This window comes from Stylophora pistillata, chromosome 9 (genome assembly GCF_964205215.1).
Source record: "Stylophora pistillata chromosome 9, jaStyPist1.2, whole genome shotgun sequence".
Taxonomy (NCBI): Eukaryota; Metazoa; Cnidaria; class Anthozoa; order Scleractinia; family Pocilloporidae; genus Stylophora; species Stylophora pistillata.
The window spans coordinates 11,575,962-11,600,941 of NC_142527.1; the positions used below are offsets into that span (position 1 = coordinate 11,575,962).

General features: G+C 37.9%; 2 protein-coding genes across 10 annotated transcripts in view; both read right to left on the reverse strand.

The window, feature by feature from the left end:
- The window catches only part of LOC111328139 (cGMP-dependent 3',5'-cyclic phosphodiesterase), a 33,197-nt gene extending 27,394 nt beyond the window's left edge, over positions 1-5,803 (reverse strand). Inside the window, exons 1-3 of one of the 2 annotated variants that reach the window (XM_088732952.1) lie at positions 5,768-5,803; positions 3,630-3,719; positions 438-541 (exon numbers count right to left, since the gene is read on the reverse strand). In XM_088732952.1, the coding sequence (XP_088589078.1) occupies positions 438-541; positions 3,630-3,719; positions 5,768-5,788 (215 nt within the window). In that variant the 5' untranslated portion in view covers positions 5,789-5,803. Of the gene's footprint in view, positions 1-437; positions 542-3,629; positions 3,720-4,061; positions 4,283-5,767 lie in introns of those variants that run through there. The other variant, XM_088732951.1, reaches the window with a different exon arrangement.
- A 3,081-nt stretch (positions 5,804-8,884) lies between these two features.
- LOC111328102 (growth hormone secretagogue receptor type 1) lies at positions 8,885-24,700 on the reverse strand. Of its 8 annotated transcripts, none has more exons than XM_088732953.1 (3): positions 24,594-24,700; positions 14,622-14,843; positions 8,885-11,777 (listed from the first exon to the last, which is right to left on the reverse strand). In XM_088732953.1, the coding sequence occupies exon 3, from the start codon at positions 11,714-11,716 to the stop codon at positions 10,439-10,441; it is 1,278 nt and encodes a 425-aa protein (XP_088589079.1). In that variant the 5' UTR covers positions 11,717-11,777; positions 14,622-14,843; positions 24,594-24,700; the 3' UTR covers positions 8,885-10,438. The 8 variants fall into 8 exon arrangements, with proteins under 8 accessions (XP_088589079.1, XP_088589080.1, XP_088589082.1 ...); XM_088732954.1 differs by having other exon boundaries at positions 24,404-24,638; XM_088732956.1 differs by lacking the exon at positions 24,594-24,700 and adding an exon at positions 21,748-22,968 and having other exon boundaries at positions 8,885-12,065.
- Between the last annotated feature and the right edge of the window lie 280 nt (positions 24,701-24,980).

Sequence of the window (24,980 nt, forward strand, 5' to 3'; positions counted from 1 at the left end):
TTCATGACATTAATTTTTTTAAATTCTAAATCTTCAAAGGTGTTAAATCAAATCACATGTGCCTTCTGAGAGATGTTTACTAGTCCCTATATTCATTTATGACCATAATTTTACAAAAATTTGAAAAATATTTAATGAGTTTTTGTCTATTAAAAAACCAAATATTCTTGATGTGTTAACAATCAGTATAGCCACTTGTAATGAAATAAATTTCGTTTGACCAGCTGCAAATGAAAATCAAGTATAGAAATGATCTTCACAAATTTGCCTGATAGCAAGAGTTCAAAAAAACTTATCTTAATGGCAGAGGTTTGAATCCTGACACGGACTAAATTTTTTCAGGTTTCTTCTCAGCAATTGCTAAAATTGCTGTCCACCTATAAAGATTGTCTCTTTGCTTAATCGATCAATGTTTACAAATATTTTTTAATACAAACCTGGCAACTCCACTTTTTGGTATCTGAGGTACACTGATACCAGATCTTTCAAGAGCTTCAAGTTCATCTGAGATAGGACTTAAAACAAACACCAGCACATCTACCTGTAAACATAATCAAGCGTCTTGCATTTTCTTTTATGAACAGTTGCCGGCAGACCAGCAAGTCATGTCACTAAACAATGTTCAAAAAGAGTGATTTTTTTTTTCTGAGGGAGAGAAACTAAGTAGTTACTCTTCCTTCTTTCCTTCAAAAAAAAAAAAAAAAAAAAAACAGCTGTGGATGGATGCACAGGTATTTAAAACACAGAATACACACAACTTCAGGGTGTCCAAGCAATGTAATATCTTGTTTCTCACATCATTGTCACGCCACTCCGATTCAAGCATGTCCCCTTCCCCTCAAACCATTATAAAAATTGATACGAGCAAAGTACATACATACATACATATGTTACTTGACCACTTCCCATAGGGACTTTTCAGGGCCAATTCCCACCCATCCCACCCCAGGGGAGGACATCCACCACACAGTAATCTCGTGCATGGGAAATTAAAGTCTCCTACCCCTAACCCTGCAGGAGACGGGGCCTACGGTTTATTCATCCTTATCCGAGAAGACTAGAATTTCTATCCATTTTTTGATTAGGGAAAGGTAGCAAATTATCCTCACTTATTTTAAGACCATGAGTAATGGTGCGGCCGGGGCTCGAACCCTCGACCTCCGGCACAACACAATCTGGCGCTCTAACCAAGTATGTATCTTTCAGTGTTCAGTCAAGAGTGCCATTAAAATGCATGTTGACAGTCATTCAAAACATGAGCCAAATGAAACTTGATTGGTTGTTCACACTTTTATTTATGACTGGATCAAGGACACCCAAGCCTGACCCAAGCCTGAGTGTGTAAGGTCAAATTTCCACATCTTGTTTATTTACCGCCTTTCACTATGACAACTCACGAAATTCATAATTCAAAATGAAAAATACAACAATTGGTAATTAACAGTTTACAGCCTGAAAGTAATTCAGGGCTTTACTCAATTTTTGTAATTTCAAGAATTGAAACTTTTTGAATATGATTCAGAAGTAGTTACAGATATGTATAGAACTGGAACTGTAGTTAAATCTTTCAAGAACTTAACAAAGCTCAATGGATAGAGCTCAATGGTTAGCTCAATGGATAGAGCGCTGGACTGTTGTGCGGGAGGTTGAGGGTTCGAGCCCCGGCCAGACCAACATTCAAGGTCTTAAAATAATCAAGAAGAATTTGCTACCTTTCTATAACATCAAGAAATGGTTAGATATTCTAGTCTTCTCAGATAAGGACGAATAAATGGAGGTCCCATCTCCTGCAGGGTTGGGGTAGGAGATGTAAATTTCCCACACACAAGATTACTGTTTGATGGATGTCCTTCCCTGGGGTGGGATGGGTGGGAGGGTGGACTAGCACGAATGGTTCGTATGTTCCTTTCTAGTCCTTTCCCCACTGCAAATAATGCAGTGAAAATGGAGTAAATTAAATTAAATCTAATTTCTCTACAGAAACTAGTATAAAAAACTACATGAAGGAAGTAAGCTTCTTGAAGATTTTGTTTTCTGGGTGTCACTTGAGACGAAATCTGAAATCAAGAACGAGACAAAAACCTAGCACTTTAGTTGTTGTTTTTTTTTTTCACAATTTTTTGCATAGTTTTGGAATAATTGAAACGTACCCTTAAGAGTAATTATTGTCACTTACATTGACATCAATAATTAACTGTGGAAAGCCCTGACGAAAAATCAAAGATATTGGCGATTTTTGTAGCAAATGGCAATTAGCAAAGATGACAAAGACTTCTTTTTATTTTACAAGTCTTTAATCCTTTTTCGCAAGCACTTTCAATTGTACTGATTTGCCAAATTGCTATCGCACACAAAAATGAATAAAGTCGCCTAATCCATCTCGGCGCGCGACCACTGTTATTTTGTGTTGAGCGGCGTGTGTTCTGAACTGGAAAACTACTTCTGAGCTCAAATAAATATATTTAGGGACAAAAGAGTTTGCCGACACTGAAATCCGTAAGCTTAACGGAAACTACATGGCATGTTTTGGTCGTAATTGGGCAGATAGCCTTTTATCGCGTTTAGCAGAGCTATTTCGAAAATCACAACAGTGCGACGAACCAATATTGGGCGCCGATCAGGGCGATCTGTCTGTTCTTTGTGACAGAAAACTGCGAAGTTTGAGAACTTCTTCCATCCGCAACCAAAATTTAGTACTAAAGCTGAGTAGGTGTATCGATTCTTTCGCTTTTACATGTCGATTTTAAGGTTTTCGGGCTGCGTGCTTTCTGCTTTGCACCAAAATTTGACGTACTCGACGTAGTGAAAACATTTACATTAAGTGCTTTTAAAAGTGATTCACCTAATCGACTTCAAGCCATCAAAAATGCAAATATAAAATTGAACGACGGCCAACAAAACTTGAAAATTTGAGTGAAAGCTGTTTCGTCGCCTTCAGTTGTAAATAAAAGTTTTGCGTGTACAACCTCGCTTACGAATATAAATACTATCATCTCAAATTACCTTGCAAGAAATGCGGTTGTTGCAAAGTTCGAAATCGTGGGACAATGGAGATTGTGGTAACGTTTAGTTGGCTTAACTAAAGTTAAAAATAATGCAATTCTGCGGCAATCCTTGGGGCGTAAACTTGGATACAATAGAAGGTTACCTAAATTAAACGTTTGGCGTGCAGAAATTCATGTGTTTTACTGAAGCGATAGCGGTTTGACGCAGACATTGACGGCTTGCATTGTTGTGAAGTGTCCCCGGTTTACAAATTTCACAGTATGAGTGAGTTTCGTCTTCCGTTGCTTCAAATTTCGCCGGGTCACGAATGACTGCAATGATGGGAAAATTTTTTTCAAAAAAAGAAAGCTCTCATCGGTGAGGTTCATTTCGCCGACAAGTCAGGCAATAACTTTTGTGATGACAACTAATAGAAGCTGCCGCCGCAATTCAAATGGAAAATTAGAAAGACAGGGGGAGATGTTTTGGTTCAATTTTGCAAAATGTGAACTGAATAAAAAATGCGTATATTATGATAAAGAGAAAAAAAATAATGAATCCGCAACTATAGTTGGTTTCCACAAACGTAAACAAACTAGAATTGCGGGTGGGGAGCGAAGCGCACGTTATTAACTTAAGCTTACCACTCGCGGTAGAAGCAGATGGAGGGCTCTTTCAGCGCTTTCTTTCAACGACTTCATGTCGATCGCTAAAGTCAGGCAAGAAAGAACATCCTAAAAATAAGATAAAAAAAAAACAAAGGGGTTCACTAAGAATATCAGTCGCTGGCAATACATAGTTCCTCAAATCACACAGGAAGAGATACAGCGTTGAAACAAAAGGCATTCATCCAGAAAAAATGGTAAACTGACATTTATTTTTCTGGCGGTATCACTGCGGTAGATCGTTCGTGCAGAATGCGTTTTAAATTCGCAGTTTGAAATACAATTTGCGTGTATAAAATTCTCCGTGTTCCAAAAATACTGACACGATGACAACCTTAAAAGCTGGAGTGTTAAAATAAAGTTCCTAGCTAAAGCTACTTTGCATTTGTTAATCACGAGCTCCACTCTTACCTGAGCGGCTGCTGTCAAATGCATGGTGCATCGCGTCGCCTCGCCTCGATCGCCTTCGCGTACTTTTTTAAACATGTTTACCAGCGACAACACAGCTGGAACTAGCATATGAAAGAACACAAGAACCATTCTCGGCCCACGGTAAATTTCGGGTCGATTTAGTGCGTCTCATCGTTTCTGAGCTCCACAAACCGGATCACAGCTCCTGTCTATGCAAATCAAACTTTCAAAACACAACAGCTCGACTACTCCAAATATGGCGAACAGGTCGCGAGTGCCCGCATGTGATTGGTTGCAAGAATTCGCGCTAAATTTTTCTGTCGCTTGCCGGTGAAAGAAGTTTATGGTTCCATTTTCCCTCTTCATTTACAAAAACGTTCAAAGGGCTTACGATAAATTCATGATATATTTTTTTCAATTTCCTTCTTTTGATGCCTATAATAGACGCCTACAGTAAACTGCTATTCATTTTTTTCAATAAGCGCCCTTTTAAGGCCAACAACCACTTCGAGGCAAGTAAATTAGACTGTCAACCGATGGTCGATCACATTCATAAAGTAGTGTGAAGTACGAAATTAAAAACATACCTTTATTGAAATTTAATTCGTTCACAGTTGTGATTGGCAAAATTTCGACTCAATTTTTCTTTAATTTTCTCCGTTTCTAACGATATTATTTTGTTACATTCTTCAGAGAGACACAAATTCCCGCAAATACAAACACGCAGAACAGAAATATATATAAAAATTAAAAAAGATTTGCCGGCCAAAGCATTCTCCGCATTTCAATTGAACTAAAGCAAAGCAGGTTAGGCCATTACAGCATAATGATTGATTCTTCCATTAACATCTCCATCTCCCTGTAAAAATGTCTAGGTGATAGAGGATTGCTTCTGTCATGCGTTCACTTGAATACACTTCTCGGAAAACTAGGACCGTCTTGCACGATACAATAATCTCTTATCTAACCACAAAAACTACGCGTGTATTTGATCACCTGGTCATGATGTTCAGCCGGATCAGTGGATTCAAAATCAAAATTTGACAGCTCACACATTTTATAGCCCAGCGCGGAAAATTTTAACGTTCAGTCTCCTGTATTTTTCCGGTATAAACGTGGTTAAGTACCTTCGAAACAACCTTTAACTCGTACGCTTCTGACTGATGAAATGAAAATAACAGTTGCAGCGTTTAAAGGGTTCTTACAAAAACCACAATGAAATATCTTTGTTTATCTATTTCTCTAGAATATCCAAGTTTAATAAGTGAAGGTTTGCCTCCTTCTGACAATGCATCTGTTGTAAAGTTCTTGGCATATTATAATTTCGGACATACATGATAACAAATTCTCTTATTACGGCGAAAAGCCTTTTGCCATTTTTCTTCACAGTAATTTACATAAACTCTTTTTTAACCCCAGCTGGGACAAAAATTATTGATAGCATCAGGAGATATAAGACTCATCAGATTAAAAATCATACGATTTTTTAAACTCATTTTTCATCAGCATTTGTTTCATTACATTTCATGCCAACAATATACAAGTCTCTTGAGATCGATCGATTGAAGTCACCCGCTAAAAGCCCTCCAATAAATTCACTCGGCTTCATGATAAGAAACAATTTTTTTCTTTTTTTCCACAGTATTTTTTTTAATCGCTCAATGCATTGTGAAGGAACCATTTTACCAGAAAAATCTACAGCTCACCTTAATCTTGACTTTATCCATCGCAGCGACTCCCAAATTTACGTCTACCAGCCAACTCTATGTCCCTCTCTTTCATAAATGCCTCACTGCCTTAGCCAACAAATGCAATAAGAAAACCCTGCTGTGGTTATTTGGAATTAAAACACTTCACCATATTCTCCACGTTAAAAATATTTCACAATACACGGGTCTAAACAGCTACCCATGTGTAATACCCTTTGTGTCTATCAATCTTTTTTGTCTCAATGTCTACACTGCGTTGTACTAATGCACCACTTATACACGCACTTATGTTCATAAGTCAGCGTTTTAAGTACTTACTGATAATGAAACATATCGAGAGGGGTTCGTGGCCGTTATTTTAGGTGAAATTTTTGCCGGCCATGACAACTTGCGCGTGTTAAAAGTACTCATAAATGGAAACAAAATGATTCGGGATGATAAATAGAAAAACGCGTTACCTAGTCCAGGTTAACCATTTAGCAGATGCTAATTGTATATAGTCGTTTTGACTCCCTAACCCACCCCCGAACGATTACAGTAACACCCACGTCAGTAATTCAGTTGCAAAAGACATTGACAAGGACACAAATCATGGTGTAAGCAGATTATCTAACACATCAAACTGCACTTGACATAGCTAAGACATATTTGCGATAAAAAAAGAAAAAGAGGAAAGAAAGAAAAAGAGAAAGACAACAGATTAATAAAGAACTGCCAATAGTGGGTAAATTCCGTCCGCAGGTGTGCAGGAAGGGAATATGAAGGGATGAAACAAAAGTTTGAAGACAAACCATACAAACAGAAACGAATGACTGTTTCATCGACGAATTTTCTTAAGCTCCTTAATCTTCCGACTTAAAACTCAACCATTTTCATTTACATTATAGTGCAAAATAGACAATTAGGGCAATGCCATCGAAAAAAAAGACATACAGAAGAAAAGAAAGCAGAAAAAAATCTAGGCCTGTATGGTAAATCCTCTCTTCTTTATTTGAATACGTCAAGTTACTTCTCAAAGATTTACACATGAGTACAGTCATTTTTAAAAACCCAAACAGCGAGCGGTATAGCCTGTGTCATCCTCCTTGTCACTGAGGAATTTTCAGGAGATAGGACACCGCAAACGAGGAAACGACGGAAGAGTTTCTCGATATCGCCCGCCTTTTTAAAACAGTTGCCTTGGGAATTGAGGCGAGCGTGCACTTTGTTTCAAAGACTTCTCGTGGGCGCTAGGATATGTATTTTTTACCCCAAGCTATCGATTAGCGCGACAGAATTGAGTTAGAAATGATGCACTCTGATATGATTGTCGTCAAGGAGTGAGCGTGTAACATATGAGACTGTTTATCTCAAAAGCTTAGTAGAATGGCAAAGGTACCTCTAGTCTATGTCGGGGGGCTTCTAAGTATTATCTGGAAGCTGATAGATTTTACGACATGGTATCTTTGACATGGGTTTCGATTGACCATGCGTGACTGCGAGGTGATCGAGAGCCTTGTAACCTAGTCATCCGTTCCTGACGCTCACAGTGTAAAAAAACTACGAAATCCGTGTTAATTATGAACGGCGCGATGGTCGCAGCAGAACGAAGGATGAGGGAAGTCTGGGTTGGGTCACGTCAAGAAACCACCCTCACCTCCCTTGTTTTTTCATTCCTCCGCCACTATCTGATACAACAGGCTGGTCACCTAGAAACCTTGTGAATGGGAAGAGAGCCTAAGTAGTAATGCACAGTTTCATCCGTCTTTCAACAAATCAACAATTCTCGTAAGTGTTTCTAACGCTAAATTCGGACTGGAAATCAAATTATAAACTAAGTAGGGAAAAGCCAAAAAAAAAAAAAAAAAAAAACTGAAAAATCAGTCCGTAGAGCCTCGGGTTGGTAAAAGCCTCAAGTGACGCATCCAGGATCTATTTTATTTTTATTGGTGAAACATTTCAGTAAACCCGAAATTTATATTAATCAACTTTTGCATAATACTAACAACAAAGACTTGAAGTATCGACTCCAAGTCGAACATATCAGCCCAAAATTTGAAATTATCGGACATCGGCTTAAATAAAGCTAAAAAAAGTAAAACTTCTTTCCTCATTGATGGAATACAGTGTGAACGTAGGGGAAGCCTTACCTCCGCTAGCGCGTGATCGAAGCTAGCGCGTGATCGAAGCTAGAATCGGCAAATCCTGGCCACCACCCTGTTGTCTGTAGCTTTCTCTGAAACTGAAACGGTGAACGATTTTAAAAGCCCTAGAATCATGGCCTTGCTGCGTTATCACATGTCAGTGTTGAGATATACGTCTTCACAGAGCATCTCATAGATACGTCGTAGCCCAGAAGGCGACTTTGGCTAATTGAGCAGATACATCAACTGGATTAATTGCTATTCAGATATAAAGTGTTTCTTCAAAGTGTTTCCGCTTTCCGTTTTCTCAAATTACAATCACTTTAATTTCTCATTCAGTTAGCTGAAACTGGTCTCCTTAAAGAAAATATACTTGTAGCTAAGTTAAAAAAAATCTCACTGAAAGCTCTCAAGAACTAGCCTGCTTGTTGCATGAAAATCTACAAAGTTAATAATTTATTTTGTTTTCCTGCCTCATCTACGATCAATCAGAACTCTGATCTGTGTTGACGACATCAGACGCGTCATTATGTCGAAGCCATTTAATTTTATGTTTTTTCATCTAGACTGAATTTCGGCTTGCAATCTATTTCAATTTATTTACATCAATGATGACAATTTTTTATTATTATTATTATTATTATTCTTTTTTTCCAAGAGAGGAGGAGAGAGGGACGCCACGGCTAGATTCCCCGCGGTTCATCAAATTTCACAGCGGAGGGGGAGATGAATGTATGATCATGACAGAAAGCCATTATGGAGGTCTTCTTCGTTGCGGGACGAAAATAAAACTTGCTTTATTACATGTCTGGTACAGAATCATCACCAGGACAACTGTAGAAATTATTGAAAAAACTTCAGTGAAACGCCTTTATAACTCATCCTTGAATTCCCTTCGTCAGTTCCTGACGCATGCGCAGTATTGTCGGGGGTGAAGTAGGAAACGCACGTCAGTGGATGAAATCGAAAAAAGTTTGATTTTCACAAGAACGTGATTCAATATTTTTTACTAATTTGCTCTTGACCAGGAATGAATTTCTATTTAATTTTATGACTTAACACATCATCATCTCTCAGTTCGGTACAGCAGTAAACGTGCGAATTACCCTTGGCCTCTTTCTCAAAACGAGGCCTGTTGCTCAACCATTCTAGTGAAAATGAAATGATTTGGATATATCAACAAAGTTGAAGTGGTAAATTGGCCACCGTAACGATTACAAGCTTTTGTAATCGTTACGGTGGCCAATTTACCACTTCAACTTTGTTGATATATCCAAATCATTTCGTTACTCCCACCGACGCAGCCCCAAACAGTTTCTTTCGAAACTATCAGCCTTTATTCTAGTGAAAATGAGTTTAATTTGCATGTGAATGAAAACTTATTATCATATTAAAGGTGAGTACCAGGACTCGTTTTGAAAATGAGGCCAAGGGTTATTCGGAACTGGGCTATTTGTTTATTTGATGTAATTCTTGTTCAGATGGTTAATATTCTCCCTTTTTCTCCGTAGCCACTACAAAAAGTTATATCAAGTATGTTGATACATACAAACATCTTTTTACATCCACGAACATATCATGCACATCAGTGTTACATATTAATAATAATCAAAGATAAATCTCGCGGCTTCTATTATGATCAAAGAACTCCACAACCGATTTGTTCTGACTCGTGCACCTTTTAACCTAGCCTATCCGATTCGCGTGAAGTGGGACAAAAACGCAGGCCCAAGCAATTTCATGCAATGAGCTCTTCCAAGCCACATTCAGTGTTCTCTATTCTTAACACCAACTACTTAAAATTTCCCAAAAGATTTGAGCTTGCGGCACTTTATCGAACACTTTCCTTTTCCAAAATGTTTTGCCGTAGAACTAAGTTTTATCCATCTGTCTCATATAACGAAAAGATCAAGCTTTCTAGCCCAGAACTGACATGTGATGTAATGATTTCCGAAACGATTGTTTTCTTTTTTCCTCTGATCAAACTTGTCCGATGTAACAGAATCTACCGTGCATGTTTCAGGGTGAAACATTTTTATCCTAACGGTGCTCTAATGAAGCTATTAACGGTAGTAATCACCAATCCATCTCGATCAATCGCGTTTTCCCGCGCTTTGGGCAATGCTTTTTGTTTGAATTCAGTTTATTTGCTCGTTGCGATATTTTTTTTCTTTCTACTGGTTTTGGTTTTACGACACTTAATCAGTAACAGTCCTAGCCGGGGTTTAAAGTCCTCAACCATGCTTGTAAATAGTTTGTTGGTTTGCCTTTAGTACCAGTTGAGGTTACTAATCCTGCTATGTTTCAATTTGATCATTAGACAGAGATTATTCAGCGAGGGCCACGAGTTTATCAGTACTTTTACCACTGCCAAGGGATACTTTCTACTAATGATCCCTGTGACAGCTCTGAATGTTGAACTTGATCTCTAGATCTACAGAAAGTAATGACAATTTCAGTGCCGTGACCACTTAATTAAAAAACAATTCGTTTTCTTAAGATGAGAATACCGTCTTCTTTTGATACATATGTTCTGCTATGTCCACTAGCTGCAACACGTTTTCCAATTTTTCCCATCACCTGCTTTTTGTCTTTCAACAGTTCGACTGTAGGTTTGTGTTCTTGATTTCTCCATAATAGGGGGCAAAGTTTGATTGCAACGACTGAACAAATTTCCTGGTCTGTTGGACCGTCCCCCTAAGGAGTTGACCCCATTGCTTGCAAGGCGGCTGGCTAATCGTTGAGCTCGACTCCTTACACAACAAAGAGACTTAATTATAGAGGCATAATGGTCATCCAAAGCACCATAACATATCGGATTTAAAGCATTTGGAAGCCACATAAGCAGATAGATGTAGTGGTAGAGGATTCCTATATACTTCCAGGTCATTGCCATCGAATAGTTTGACACCACAAGGTAGAAAGTGGTGTAGGGCACATAACAAAGAATGAAAACAATAACAACAACGGCGAGCATCCGCAAGAACTTTTTCTCAAGTTCGTTTCTTTTTCGTAAAGAAATATCGTCTATGCTCTTCTTTCTTGAGGTCACACTGTGATATGATGTAGAGCTTTGGCTACCCCTTCTGTCCTTTCGTAATCCAAGTGCCAATGACATTTGTCGAAGTTTGTAAGCAATTACAATGTACAGGATAGCTATGATCACAATGGGCAAGAAGATATTGATGACGTATTGGAATATGGTGTACATATTTCTGAAGTACACCTGATCCTCTCTCGTCTTCCCAGGGAATATTTCGTCGCACCTATAACTTGTTTTACCATTTTCCTTCACTCCTTCGGCTACAAGTTGTCTAGCTCCAAATGATGGTAACACGCAGAGAAACGCTACCAGCCATATAAGTAAGATGATCAGAGCTACTCTACTCTTTCCAGGTTTGGATTTAAACGGAAAAACTACCACAAAAAAGCGGTGAACTGCAATTGCGACCAAAGTGTTAGTGGTGACTAGATAGAACATGGTAAGGCTGGGGTTGACAAGTTTACACATAACTGATCCCATACTCCACTCCTCTTGCCATTCCATGATAAGTATGTAGGGCAAACACAGCATTGTTCCAATGTCAGAGACAGCCAAGTTTGTGATCAAAAAGTAGGTGCACGTGCGCATGCGTCTGTGGCGAAAAGGAATGATGCACACGGTAGTATTCCCGACAATGGCAAAAATAAAAACCATGCAGTATATGATGTATCGAATCGTCCTTGAAGATTGAGGCTCAGGCACAAAATTGTAAAGAGGTGTAGCAATGTCATTCTGGCTTGAATTTCCTTCCAGTATTGAGTTTATTTGGCTAGCATTCATTGTTGGCTTCAGAATTTTTCAGTCCTTGAAAATGGTCCCTTGAAATTTTTAGAGTAGCAACCTGTGCAACGAAGAGTATGTCATCAAAACCTAGACATTACTAAGAAGTTACGTTTCTAGACATTTAGAAAACTCAAGTATAATGGGTAATCGAGTCCCTAGGGAGCAGGGATGGCGTAGTGGTGAGAGCACTCCCCTCCCACCACTGGGGCCCGGGTTCGACTCCCGGACCTGGCGTCACATGTGGGTTGAGTTTGTTGTTGGTTCCCGTCCTTGCTCCAAGGGTTTTTCTCAGGGTCCTCCGGTTTTCCCCCTCCGCAAAAACCAACAGTTCAAATTCCAATTCAATCTAGAAACAGTGGACAAGAAGAGTCACCCAGTGGAATGTCTATTCCTAAATTATTATTTATTACTTATTATTATTATCAGCAGTAAAAACTATCTGTATGCCATACAGTTAAGAGGAACACAGGGCGCCAAGGCGTAGTCTGTGTTCCGGCTATTATTATTATTATTATTATTATTATTATTATTATTACTAATCCGACTAGATCACGGAGGGTCGTGAGTTGAAATCCCATCTGGAAACTCGATTTTTAAAAAATTATTACTATTATTATCTCTTTATTTATTTAATTATAATAGAAAACCAGATAAACGGCAATATCTCTTCATCAGAGTAAATCAGTTTTTGCCAAAGGTTACATGATAGCAAAGATGAATTATGTCACTGATGTAATGCACATGACTGTATTACGAGCAGATAACAATAACAATAATAATGATAATCTTAGACATTAAACAGAAAAACTCATAGAAATTGGAAATCGAAATGAAATAATAATATTATCAATAAAGAAGTAATAATGTTAAAAATTCAAATAGAATATCAAGCTATGAACATCGAAGGATATAATTATAAAACTAATGATAGAAATAGTTCACTATAAAGTGATTATTTAAAAGTGATTATAAAATAGTCCTTTATTCAACATAATCACTACAATTATTAACAAAAATAATGATAAAATACTTGAAAATCGAGAAATGCATTAAAGTGTCCAATAAAAATAATGATAATAATAGTAATTAGAATAAAAATAAGGAGTAAGTAACACCACACAACTTGTAAACAAGACTTTTATGACCTAAACAAAATCTGTGATCTACTTTAGAGAAACCGCTGAATTCAGTGAGGCTTAGATATTACCGATTGAACACGATCAAAACAAATCCAAATATTGAGAACGGAACAAAGCAAACCAGGATCAACTGCTAGATTTTAAGGCAAGCTGAACTTGATTTAACCCAAGAAATCTACTTATACTCGGTACAACCTAAAGCATGCAGCCAGTACCTATGTAACACGATATCTGTCACAATTCAATAGGCATGATCATGATAAAACTCTCTAGTTTTCATTGCAGCACCAATGATTACGTCTCAGAACCTAGCGAATATGCTAATAATATTCACTGGTAAAAAAAGAAAAGCGTGCTTTATCTGATAAGCCAGTTTACCAACACCGTTGTGGAAACATGCGGTCGGAAATACGTATTTCTATATAATTACTTAACTGGTTTTGCCTTTTGTAATAAGAGCAAGAGGTAAAAGGTGAAGTCCGTATATAAGCCAAGCGACCCATCCCACTGACGCTTTATAACTCCGGTTTCCGTAGCATGAGGCGACTAGGAGTATTTCTATTCCCCCCTGGATGGGATGCTGGTCCATCGCATGGCTACCACCCAGCATTAAATTTGCCGGTACCCATTTAAACACCTGGGTAAAGAGAGGCACTGTGAGAGTAAAGTGTCTCAGTTGCCTAAGAACACAGCACAATGTCCCCAGCCAGGGCTCGAAGCAGGACCATTGGATCCGGATTGTGGAACAGAGAATTAACTCTGAAGCGTAAATTAAAGTGCTAAGTGAAATCCATGAAAAACCCACTGGGCGTTAGCCCTAGTAAAGGGTATCAGGGAACTACACAAGGTAAAGAAAAATTTCTTATGACCTCGGTGGGAATCGAACCCACGACCTTCAGAGACCTACCGTTGCTCTACCGACTAAGCTACGAGGTCGGACAGAGAAAGTCGGGGTCGATTAAGGTGGTGAATCACGGCGAAAAGAAATCAAGAGTACATATAAATGTTGTGCCGCGTAGCACTATGAACACAAATGGAGGAATAGAGAATTAACTCTGAAACGTAAATTTAGGTGCTAAGTGAAACCCATGAAAAACCCACTGGCCGTTAGCCCTAGTAAAGGGTATCAGGGAATCACATGCACGAGGTAACCACAGGAGCTTAGTCGGTAGAGCAACGGTAGATCTAATCCGGAGGTCTTGGGTTCGATTCCCGCCGAGGTCGTAAGAATTTTTTCTTTACCTCGTGTGGTTCCCTAAAACCCTTTACTAGGGCTAACGCCCAGAGGGTTTTTCATGGGTTTCACTTAGCACTTTAATTTACACTTCAGAGTTAATTCTCTGTTCCACCATTTGTGTTCATAGTGCTGCGTGGCACAGCATTTATATGTATCATTGGATCCGGAGTCGAGCGCACTAACCATGAGGCCATCACGCCTCCCAAGAGCAAAAGGGGTATTTATAAATGTATTCTTACGAACGCTGTGTTGGTCTTATAGATAGCTAGCTGCCAACAAAGGCTTTTGCCAAACATTTATGATACATAATTCAGTCTTCAGGGTGAACTGCTACGTGGTCAGATTCAAGCTGAACGCTAGGAGCCAGTGCCCATTCGTCTAATTATTGCAATCACTGATGAGCGACATCGCAGGTACAAGTCTTGGGAGGGAGAAAGGACAAAGACAGTGTATACGTCATTCTAGAGCTATATAACTTTAAAAAAAGATTATAGCTTGTCATGTGATTATTAAAGATTTGACTCACCGTGTGGCCAGTCGCATTTATGAGCCAGTTCCCTTTTCGTAATATACAATCTCTCCTGAGCTGTAGGGGGTCTATTGAAAGCTAATTGAGTTGTGTAGCCAACGGGTATTCATGAAACATCAGTGTAAGGCTTAAGCATACGTGTTTGGATCAGTCGACGAAAGATCTTGGAGTGGCTCTCTAATTGCCGTCGAAGTCTTCGCCAAACCGAACTCAGATATTCTGTAATAAAAAATGTGCATGCGGACACGAATAAGCAAAGAGTTCGAGACTCGCCAATAATATAATGGTTGTCAGTATTGTTTCATTTTTTAATAGAATGATTGATTGATCCCAATACGACAAAGGGATACTAAGGTCAGGCGGCAAATTTTATTAGCGTCACAATTCGTTGAGAAATTATAAAAGATTATTTGATGAAAACAAGGCTCAAATGAAATGCATAATCAGTCAACTGTAACCCTAGCACTGTTAAATTGGTGCCATTTTAAAATTTAATTTGAAGGGCGGTTTTCGCAATCCAAAATTAAAATTCTAGCTTGGCATTTTGATTTATCTTTTACCTAAGGGTACATTTTGGCAAACGCCACAGAACCAGTTTTCTGTCGTTGTGGTTATCATTTTATTCGCTGGAATGTTCGGCAAAGTATGCTGAAAGTAAGTTTGAAGTGTTGACTTTTATCTGTTTTAAAGTTTATAGCGAGTAAAAATGGGAAAGTAAATACATGCTCCAGTGCAATCATTGATAAAAGAGGAAAAGTTCCTGTTGTATTTCATACTAATCATTGCTGTAAAATGAGTATGACTTTCACCCATATTCAACTTTTTCATATCTTTCGCTTTTAATACCAAGATTCATTCGTTAAGACTGAAGCCTAGTTATATCCCGTGTGGTTTGATAATATAAATTTATGTCAATTTTCAGCTGGACTTTAATCAAAGCTAGGAACATTGGTGGAATTGATTAAAATCATTTAACTGAGAAAGCATTGCTTATATCGGTGTTCAATTCAAAATCCTTTAATAGAAAAGGAAACGACATGTAATTCAGATAGATTGTTATTGATAACAGCCTTGTATGAGAAATTTATAATTAATGCAAAGAAGCTTCAGCGAGATAGACTGATGTTTGTTATTTTATCTATACGTACAAATATTGACATTGAGAAACAGTAGCACTGAAACCTAAAGAGGACGAAAAAATCATAGAAATACAGTTTTCATCAAAGAATCTACGATGAAGCAGAATTCGTTTTGTTCTAATTAGATTAAATGGCTCAGTCCATTAAGATGTAGGTCATTACAAATCAGAGTAAGATGCCTTTAGCGACAATCCACGGGCCTGTTTCGTGGCAACGATCACAACGCTGTTAAAATTTTATCTTGGTTCCAATTAATCCGGTAACTTACCACCGTTTTATACTTCATTTACTTAAAGCAGCTATTGCAATGTGAAACCTGCGATTGTTACACAGACTTCTTTAGTACTTTGTCTGATTTCCGAATCACACAAATAAAGGAATAATTTTAGAAACTCGAGGGCATGAAATAGCATACATGTTACGTCTAATACAGGCAGTTGTTACCCAGTCACAGCTCATTTCATCATTTTAGTGTGAAATATCAGATATCCAAGCACTAAAAGCGTAACTTCAGGTATAAATAAATGAAAGTAAGATACGATGAATATATGAAGTTCATATATTTTGAACTGCGGTTATAGCTAGGTATGATGTACGATCCTCGCAGTAGAGAGGGCTATTTATGCATTAGCGAAAATCAGACCCGAAAAAATCAGGCCTGTACGGGATTCGAACCTATCTATAACCGCAGTTCAAAATATGTGAACCTCATATATTCATCGTATCTGATTTATCATCACGGGTTTATTACGAATCAACTTAACGGCCTTTTCCCAGCTGGCTTGTTAGCTCAATTGGGAGAGCGCTGCACTAGTATCGCAGAGGTCAGTGATTCGAATCCCGTACAGGCCTGATTTTTTTCGGGTCTGATTTTCGCTATTGCATAAATAGCGCTCTCTACTGCGAGGATCGTACATCATACCTAAATGAAAGTAACTCACATACATTTAGCGCTGGTAGTTTCGCAATAGGAGAAGGTGATGATCCAGTTTTATTTCTATACAAAATCGGCTCATTTAATTTCATATATCAACAAAGTTGAAATGGTAAATTGGCCACCGTAATGATTACAAAAGCTGACGTTTCGAGCGTTAGCCCTTCGTCATTCGCTCCGACGAAGGGCTAACGCTCGAAACGTCAGCTTTTGTAATCATTACGGTGGCCAATTTACCATTTCAACTTTGTTGATATATCCAAATTATTTCGTTACTCCCACCGACGCAGCCCCAAACAGTTTCTTTCGAAACTATCAGCCTTTATTCATTTAATTTCAATTATTCCAAGGTTGAGTGCTCACTGGTTAGAGCTGTACCAGCCTGATTTCTTTTATATCAGTCATCGACATCAATATGTTTTCCACTGCAAGATGGGGATACCAGAAATCATAAATCATCAGGTTGGAACATTTGATTACCTTTGCCACAACACATTTCACCGGACATAAACATATTTTGTAGTTACAGCAACAAAGTGATAAAGTTATGATTTTTCAAGAAAGGAGCCAACGGCTCTATCACAGCAAATAAGCACGTATAAGACAAGAATTGAGAGGCGCATGAAAATCGACGTTAGAAAACAAGATATTGCACTTAGCAATCTTCTACAACTATTTTAACACTAAACATGCAAGACTCTTCAGTTGCAGCATAAATCAGAACTAAATTCTTGGTAAAAGTCCAAATGAAAAATGTTGTCTAGATGACATTAAACCACAAAGGATATTCATTACAAAATAATGATCCCTTCAGGCAAAAAATTTAATAAATAAATCTTGGAGGTTTTTAATTTGTTCATGCTTTGATAGAAAATTTGTAATTTATAACTTTTGATAAATCAGTCAGTGTTGCGTAACAAGCGAACATAGCACCTGCAGAATTGTAACTCTGGTGGAATACATATGAGATGTAATCATAGCATAGAGATCCTGGTTACATAATGAAATATCTATGTTTTCACTGCGCGGGCGATATATCTTATTAGGCTCTTGCAGCACTTTAATCCCTCCAGCCATAGCACATGATGGTAAACGCCAGCCCTGACCAAATATGAACACTGAAAACCAACATGTGGCACTGCTAGTTTTCATTAACCCTTCTTCCGTATTATTGTTGCCTGTCGCGTCACCAACCTGTACACCTTTTCTCTGAATAAGTAATTGTGCCTTATTTTAACTAACCAAATTTTTGAATGACCCCTCCTAGTTAGCTTTGTTTTTTAGCCTTTAATCACACTGCACTGCAACTGCGCCAGTCTTTAACGTCAGAATACGTTGAAATGCGCATTCTCTGTTGAAAAGCTGAACAAGAAAATGACTCCTTCAACATTTGTGGTGATAGAGAGGTACGTCCGAGGTTCTCTGGAACTGTGCACCACAACGATCACAGATACACTGCAGTAGTTTGCAGACGAGAATGTAATAACTAGGCCTTGTTTTTCTTAATAATAACCTTCGGCTCTTTTGAGGTCACTTGTTACTAAACATCAATTTGTTTTTACGAAACATTCGGTTCACTACACTCACCCACCGGATGATCTTTTAAACAACAACGCCACCGATGTCACCTACTCGGTTTCAGAGACGGCGACACTTTTTGTTTGATTTACCGCTCCTTGTAAAATAACTTATTGAAGTTGTCATTGTATGGCACGGGAGTAAATAAGAAAATATTGCTTACGCCGAAAAACGACCTCCCACGGTGTTCGGCATGCCAATAAAATGGCACGAATTTCCTTAAATCTGCCCAGGACTTCATTAGAAAGCAGCACCAGAGAGCCATCATTGTACTTTCAAGGAACTCGTGCGAAGAATCTTTCTCTCACAGGATGATACCACTTATACATATGTTTTCTCATGCTGTTCAAGACATTTTTTTTTGCCCTCTGCACCTGACCAGTTTTTTGAATTAATGACATCATAACCTTTCGTAGAATTAGTACAAATGAAGAGTCTTTGTTTTGTTGACAATCTTTATGTTCACGGGATAAAAGAAATTTAAGACTCTTGAGATCATAAAAAAAGCGTTTTATAATGTAATAAAACGTAGCCAGAGCCTATTGAGTTATGTAACGGGATCTTTTTATAACCTGTCCACTATTTCTTACAGTCAACCACTATTTTGCAAGGACAGATACGATATCCAAGTAATGCTTTTGCTGTAGTGTAAGAGCTTCAAGTAGATGATCGTCAAAGAGCTGCTGATCTAAAGGCTTCTCTTCCATTTATAATGGTAATGATAATGAATTATTTCTCGTTTAAATTTGCGCAAATATTTAAGGCTTTTGTTTGATACCAAGAAGAATTAACGGCGCTTTATTTACCCTTCGTGGCCCTAATCTGCTCTTATTCATGTCTTATTCACCTCGATAAGTTTATTTACGACCTTTACTTTGTCCTCAAGGACTCTGAATTGTAAACTTCGTTATGGAGGCGGAACGAATTTGTTCTGGCTATCCATCATCTTATTGTGCTTGTCAGTTGACAGTTTTTTTTTTAGCCTTAAGAACTTTCTAAAGATCTAACGTCGGCAAGTCAACCAGCATATTGCACTTCGTTCTTCAGCCAATATTTACAACAAAATCACTTTAAATAGCTTTCTAGGGTTGGAACTAAACGTATAAAGGTAATTAGAAATTCTTAACTTAATCTCTATTATCGCGTTAAAATCAACATCACAAAAGACGTTCTTGACCAAAATAATAATTTCTGTTCATTGTATGAAGATTTCCTCGCATTAGTTCTTCAAATCAACGAGTTTAACAAGCAATACCTTGTGTGCAAAATTAACCAATTAAAAGATTGATATAATACATACATAATTGTGACAGCAGTTAGCAAGCCTTTTTTTTTCTTAAGAAGGTCAGTTATACTAGTAGATGTTTACCGCATTGGGATATCGAATGCAAACTTGTTTAAAATCTATTTCATTAATTTTTTAACCTTAAATTGGATTACGGTTACAGCAGTTGAGAAGAAAAAAACAGGATAAATTTGAAACACTTTCACTATATTGACTTATGGAGAAAAATATTCGTTCGAGCCCTATATGTGTCTTTCGCTAGCCGTATAAAATTGTTTCATTGATTATCACAAAGGGAAGCTCATATGGACGAGTTCAGCAGTGTTAAAGGGATTGCAATAAAGTTCTTTTAAAGCCAGTCGTTTCGCAAATTTCTCTAAATGCGTCCCACGCACTGACGCAAGGAACATGCCAATTTCTCTGCTAAGACAACACACTGTGATCACCTTTTAAGTATAAAAAGCGAACTGCAGGAGGTCATTAAAAACCCATTCCCCCCCCCCCCCCCACGACTCTAGGATTTATATCCTTTGGCACACACTGTTCTGGCATACCGAGTCTGTGTTGAAATGTTTTCTTCTAAAATGAATGATCTTTGACCAGAAAGAAAGACTGTTTCTGTGATAATAACTCTACAGTATCGCAAGGATAATGACCTCACAAGACCCACCTTGAGCTCAATATGATAGTGACACGCCTATGGCACGAATAATATATTTGATACATCATCTGCTTACTTTCTGACCGCACAGTCTCTCTGTGTTCTGTTAGGTGTTAAACTTGTCTACTCTGAATGAAATAGGCTCGGAAAAATAATTTTTGATGCGAAGAACCAAAGAGTGAGTGGGAAAGAGGAGACATTCTCCGGAACACGTTCCCTGGTTCAAAAATGCATGTAGTCACATACATTGAGTACAGACATTGATCAATGCGATCATTAACGACGAACTGATCCGCGACTTAATTTAGAGTTATTAGTAAACAAATCCCGCATAGCAAACGCATTTGTTACATTTTTCGAATATAAATAACTTGGAAGGAATTGAGTAAGACATCATCAACTTATTGACCTCTTAAAACACCCATATCGCCCTTAATGCACCCCTTTTGACGTCCTCGGCACGTCTTACTTCAAAGTGTGCTTTACAAACCATCAGTTTCTCTTGTTTACTCTTAACTTAAACAATAGGGGATGCTTTTGAGACTACTTGCATGATGAAATGATTCAAGTTTTACCCTTCTCTGAGAACATCGGCTTCATTTGAAACTTCCATGCCTAAGAAACCATTGTGCTCACATACGTTCGCTCGACGATGAGATAAAAGGTGCGAGATAAGGCAAAAAAAAAAACTTAATCAATGATCGAAATTTTGGATATATCAACAAAGTTGAAATGGTAAATTGGCCACCGTAATGATTACAAAAGCTGACGTTTCGAGCGTTAGCCCTTCGTCGGATCGAAATTTTGGTTTGCAAGTACCTTAGAAAACAAGATGTGTGAGAGCGTAAATAAGTGTCAGGCAAAAATTTTCTTTGCCGACGGTCATTCCATTGTGCATACAAACTATATTTTTAACCGTATAAATGACAATGTTTTGGCACAATTGTCAAGTGGCAGTGAAAAAATAAACAATTATATTGGCTCCTAAAATAGCTATTCACAGTTTATACTTAAGGTCAGATGTGTTTGTTCTTGAGACCATCGATCGAGGTTTAACATGACTGTTTTAGAAAAGGCCCATCACCGTGGTCGAGGTTAAAATAAGTCTAGGCTCGTTTTCTATACCCTCCTTCTCTTTCAATTCTTTAAAACCCTCTCTGTAATTTTTTCCTTAGCATTTCGGTCTTTTCCTAACTTAAAACTGAAAGTAGTCTTTTTACAGCGGTGACGGAAAGAGAATTTGAGACTTTGAGGCCTACGATGACAGTCTCTTTTGAAATTATACTAAATTCAAACTTCCATTTTTTCAATTGTTATCAGGTTCAGACGTTTGATATTCTTACGGTAATAAAGAAGCAAGCAAGCAGTAACATTCTAACCTATGAAGTACGTGACACTCGAAAAACTTTCCCAAGTTTTCAACAGTTTCAAATATACGGATTTATGACAACTTCACAAAGGAGATGCTGGATTAATGAAAGCCATATTCAGTCTTCTAAAATGCAAAACAAGGAACGGCCACTTACATTTTCAAGGGCTCAGTCTGTCCCGGATCACTTGTGATGCGGATGCTTTCGTTTCGGGCGAGTGGAACGGAAATCTACCTGCCTGCCTCCCTCGAATGCTTATTTATAGCAGTAAGGGCATGCACCGAAAGGAAATATATGTCAATTAGGTACCGGTTCCGAACGCGTTTGTATGAGTTAAATTAGCTTGAACACGCGTTTGTTTTCAAAGCTAACATTTATCTAAAACATGCTTTTCGGATCAATTCTCTGACCCTCCTTGGAGGGTTACGGCATCAAAATTAATCGCCAACTCAAATACCAAGACTTAGCCCAGAGTGCATGTTGCTGTCATCGTATGGACTGCTCTTGGAATAACATACCACTGAGCAATTTAAATCAACCGAGTCAGGATCTGCTTCTTTCAGAAGCCACTGACAGAAAAACTCCGTTTTGGCATGCAGTAATTGAAGAGGATAATTGTAGGCAATTTGCGTGCATTGTTAGTAAGTAATTCTCGATGAAATAAGTCCATCACTGATGAGGTCTCAGAGGTCACATCTATAAGAGGTTGGTTTCCTTTGATAAGAATCAACTCATTATGGTGTGGCCTCTCGGTAAGGGAATCTCAAGTTCGTTCCAGGCTGCTTTATTAATGATATTTTTTCCTTATCTGGTTTTACAAATTTATAATATCATCATTGACTCACTTGTCATTTTTTCAGCTGTTAGTTAGTTTTTTTTTTTTGTTCTTTTAAACCAAGCCGTTAATAACAGCAATCCACGTGACGAAACACAGCCGATAAGATACAGTGATCTCTTAATCAGTTAATCTTCGTTTGACGTTGGAATTAGAGTACCGCCTTTTAAAAAAAGTGATTTCATTTACTCACGTATGGCTATGTAAAAACTTGTAGGGAGAGTTTTCTAGATATTTCAAATGGGTGGAAAGGTGTCCTTTAATTTTCGCCCTTTCTTGGGCGACTAGTTTCTGGAAGAATGAAAGGAGGGTAACCAAACTTACGCGTACATGTATCAAATGAAAAGATCATACGAGCTAGACAATCGAATATTTCATTTCATCTCCTTAAATTCAAGAAGAATAAAAATTGTTTCCGATGTATTTCGTTTAAAAGTTACGTAAGTTTTCAAAGTCACTCGAAAAGGGAAAAGAACCAATAACTGAGTTACTTGAGGCCTTTTTCTGTTGGCTAAATGGTCATTCGCCATACCTAAAAACTACTGAGTTTATAGAAATCAGGTGTAATACGTTTGAGCTGAAACATAAATTCTCAAAATCATCTGGTCACGCCTATATTTACTCATTTGCTATATCTTGACAAGCTGGTCCAATTCAGCTTTATAGCTAGTTTAAATGTGGGCCTGAATAAACAATAACAAGGCAAGACCACAATACCTAGAGCTACGTTCCCTACTCTTTACGAGAAGTGCACTGGTTCTTTGACATTGAACGTCCCTCGCTAACCAGTACAGAGAAAATACAGGAAATGGGTGGTACGGCATCTCTCATTACTTTTTAGCAATTTCGTTTTTTATTCAAAAAGGCTGCAATGAAGCTTATGTTTACCACAAAGGTATCCGTTAACAGCAAATGCATATTGCCACGTACAGTCATTTTAGCTGTAATTCGCACCATTACATTCAATTTAACAACAATTCCACTTTTTGATTCGCTTTCTTAGTAAAATGAATCGTGTAAAGTAATGATATCATTAAAAGGGGATGGAGCCATACTCGAGGTGCTTTATTAAAATGGTCAGATCAACGTATGGCCGGAAAGCGATGTCAGTTCTACGGGCTTAATTGAATGCATATTTTCCGTACATAATGGCGCAGCTTTAGTCATCTGTTTCTCAGGGATAGAGTGTTTAATAGGCTAATTACGTCAAACCAGTGAAGGATATAAGCATGGAAGATGCTCGCGCGTCAATCATGTTAGTCTCCTTATGTGGTTAACGGGATCATTGTAAATGCCCAGTCTTGCAACAGACCTTTGAAGGACATGCCCGTCTGAAGAGATCTTTCAGCGCTGTTTGTCTTCAAATTGTTGCATTATCATCGTGTTCATTGCAGGAATTGATTACTCAGAGTAATAACACTTTGGAGTGGTTCATAATCCCATTCACGCAATTCCTACCAGTATTAGAATTTTTATCCCCTGTCACACTTCAATGTTTTGATAGAACGAATTAGACAAGGAAAGGCTTGTGTATCATAGAGTAAAAGCTTCCAGTAATTAGAAATGGCGTTGATGAATTAACTACATCTTATTAGTCAAACGGTTCCATTTTATACTTACAGTGCAGTCATAAATTTTATGACTTTGGATCTGAGAAAATATCTGCAAAAACTCCATTACGTCTTTATGGAGTTACAAGTCTGATCATGAATGATTCTCAGATAATGAAACTTTTAACGTCTAACTTTGATAAAATCTACGAATCAGATTATATTTATTTTGGAACAATCGGAACAGTTGAAAAACTGATTCTTTAATTGTTGATTTGATAAAATTACTTCAATTTGCGGTAACTTTTCAAAACCGCCATTTTACAATGACCACTTGTAATTCTTAAGTGCTCGTGCAGACAACGTTACCACCGTACTTTTGGACAAAAATTGGAAAAGAATTGAGAGGCATATATCATAAATTTACCTTAACAAAGTTTGAAAGTGTGATGATGCAGTTGAAACTTGACGAACTCCGGTTAAAGTCCACAAGCTCCTCAAGACTTTAAATGTTGTGTCGACGGTAAAAAAAGTAGGAAAGTCTAACTCAAGAACCTTTGCGGACACTTCATTCAAACCAAAGGATTAACAATTATGTTTCATATGTAAAAACCTACCTTGGCAAAGGAGTTCGTCCTGAAAGGCTTTCCAACGGAAAGCTTGGAAAAAATTTATAAAAGCCCTGAGTCATTGCGAGCTTCCGTCGTTTATTATTTTTCAAGTCCGCTAGTAATACTATTAACCTTATTGACCGGTCAGGAAATATGGAGGGGTTTATTACACGGAATACGTAAATCAAGGATGTACCGTACCATCTGTGAAGTTATGCCTGTCGGTCAAAACTCTCTTGGGTAGGCTCATGAAAATGTAACTGTCAAAAAAAAAAAAAAAAAAAACAACCAAATTTGTCTGTCAAAGTCCGTTCGAGTTGTAGCTGGAAGATAAAAGTGCAATTTAAAACGATGGCTTAAGCATGTCTTTAGCCTTCCACAGAAGCCTTCCTC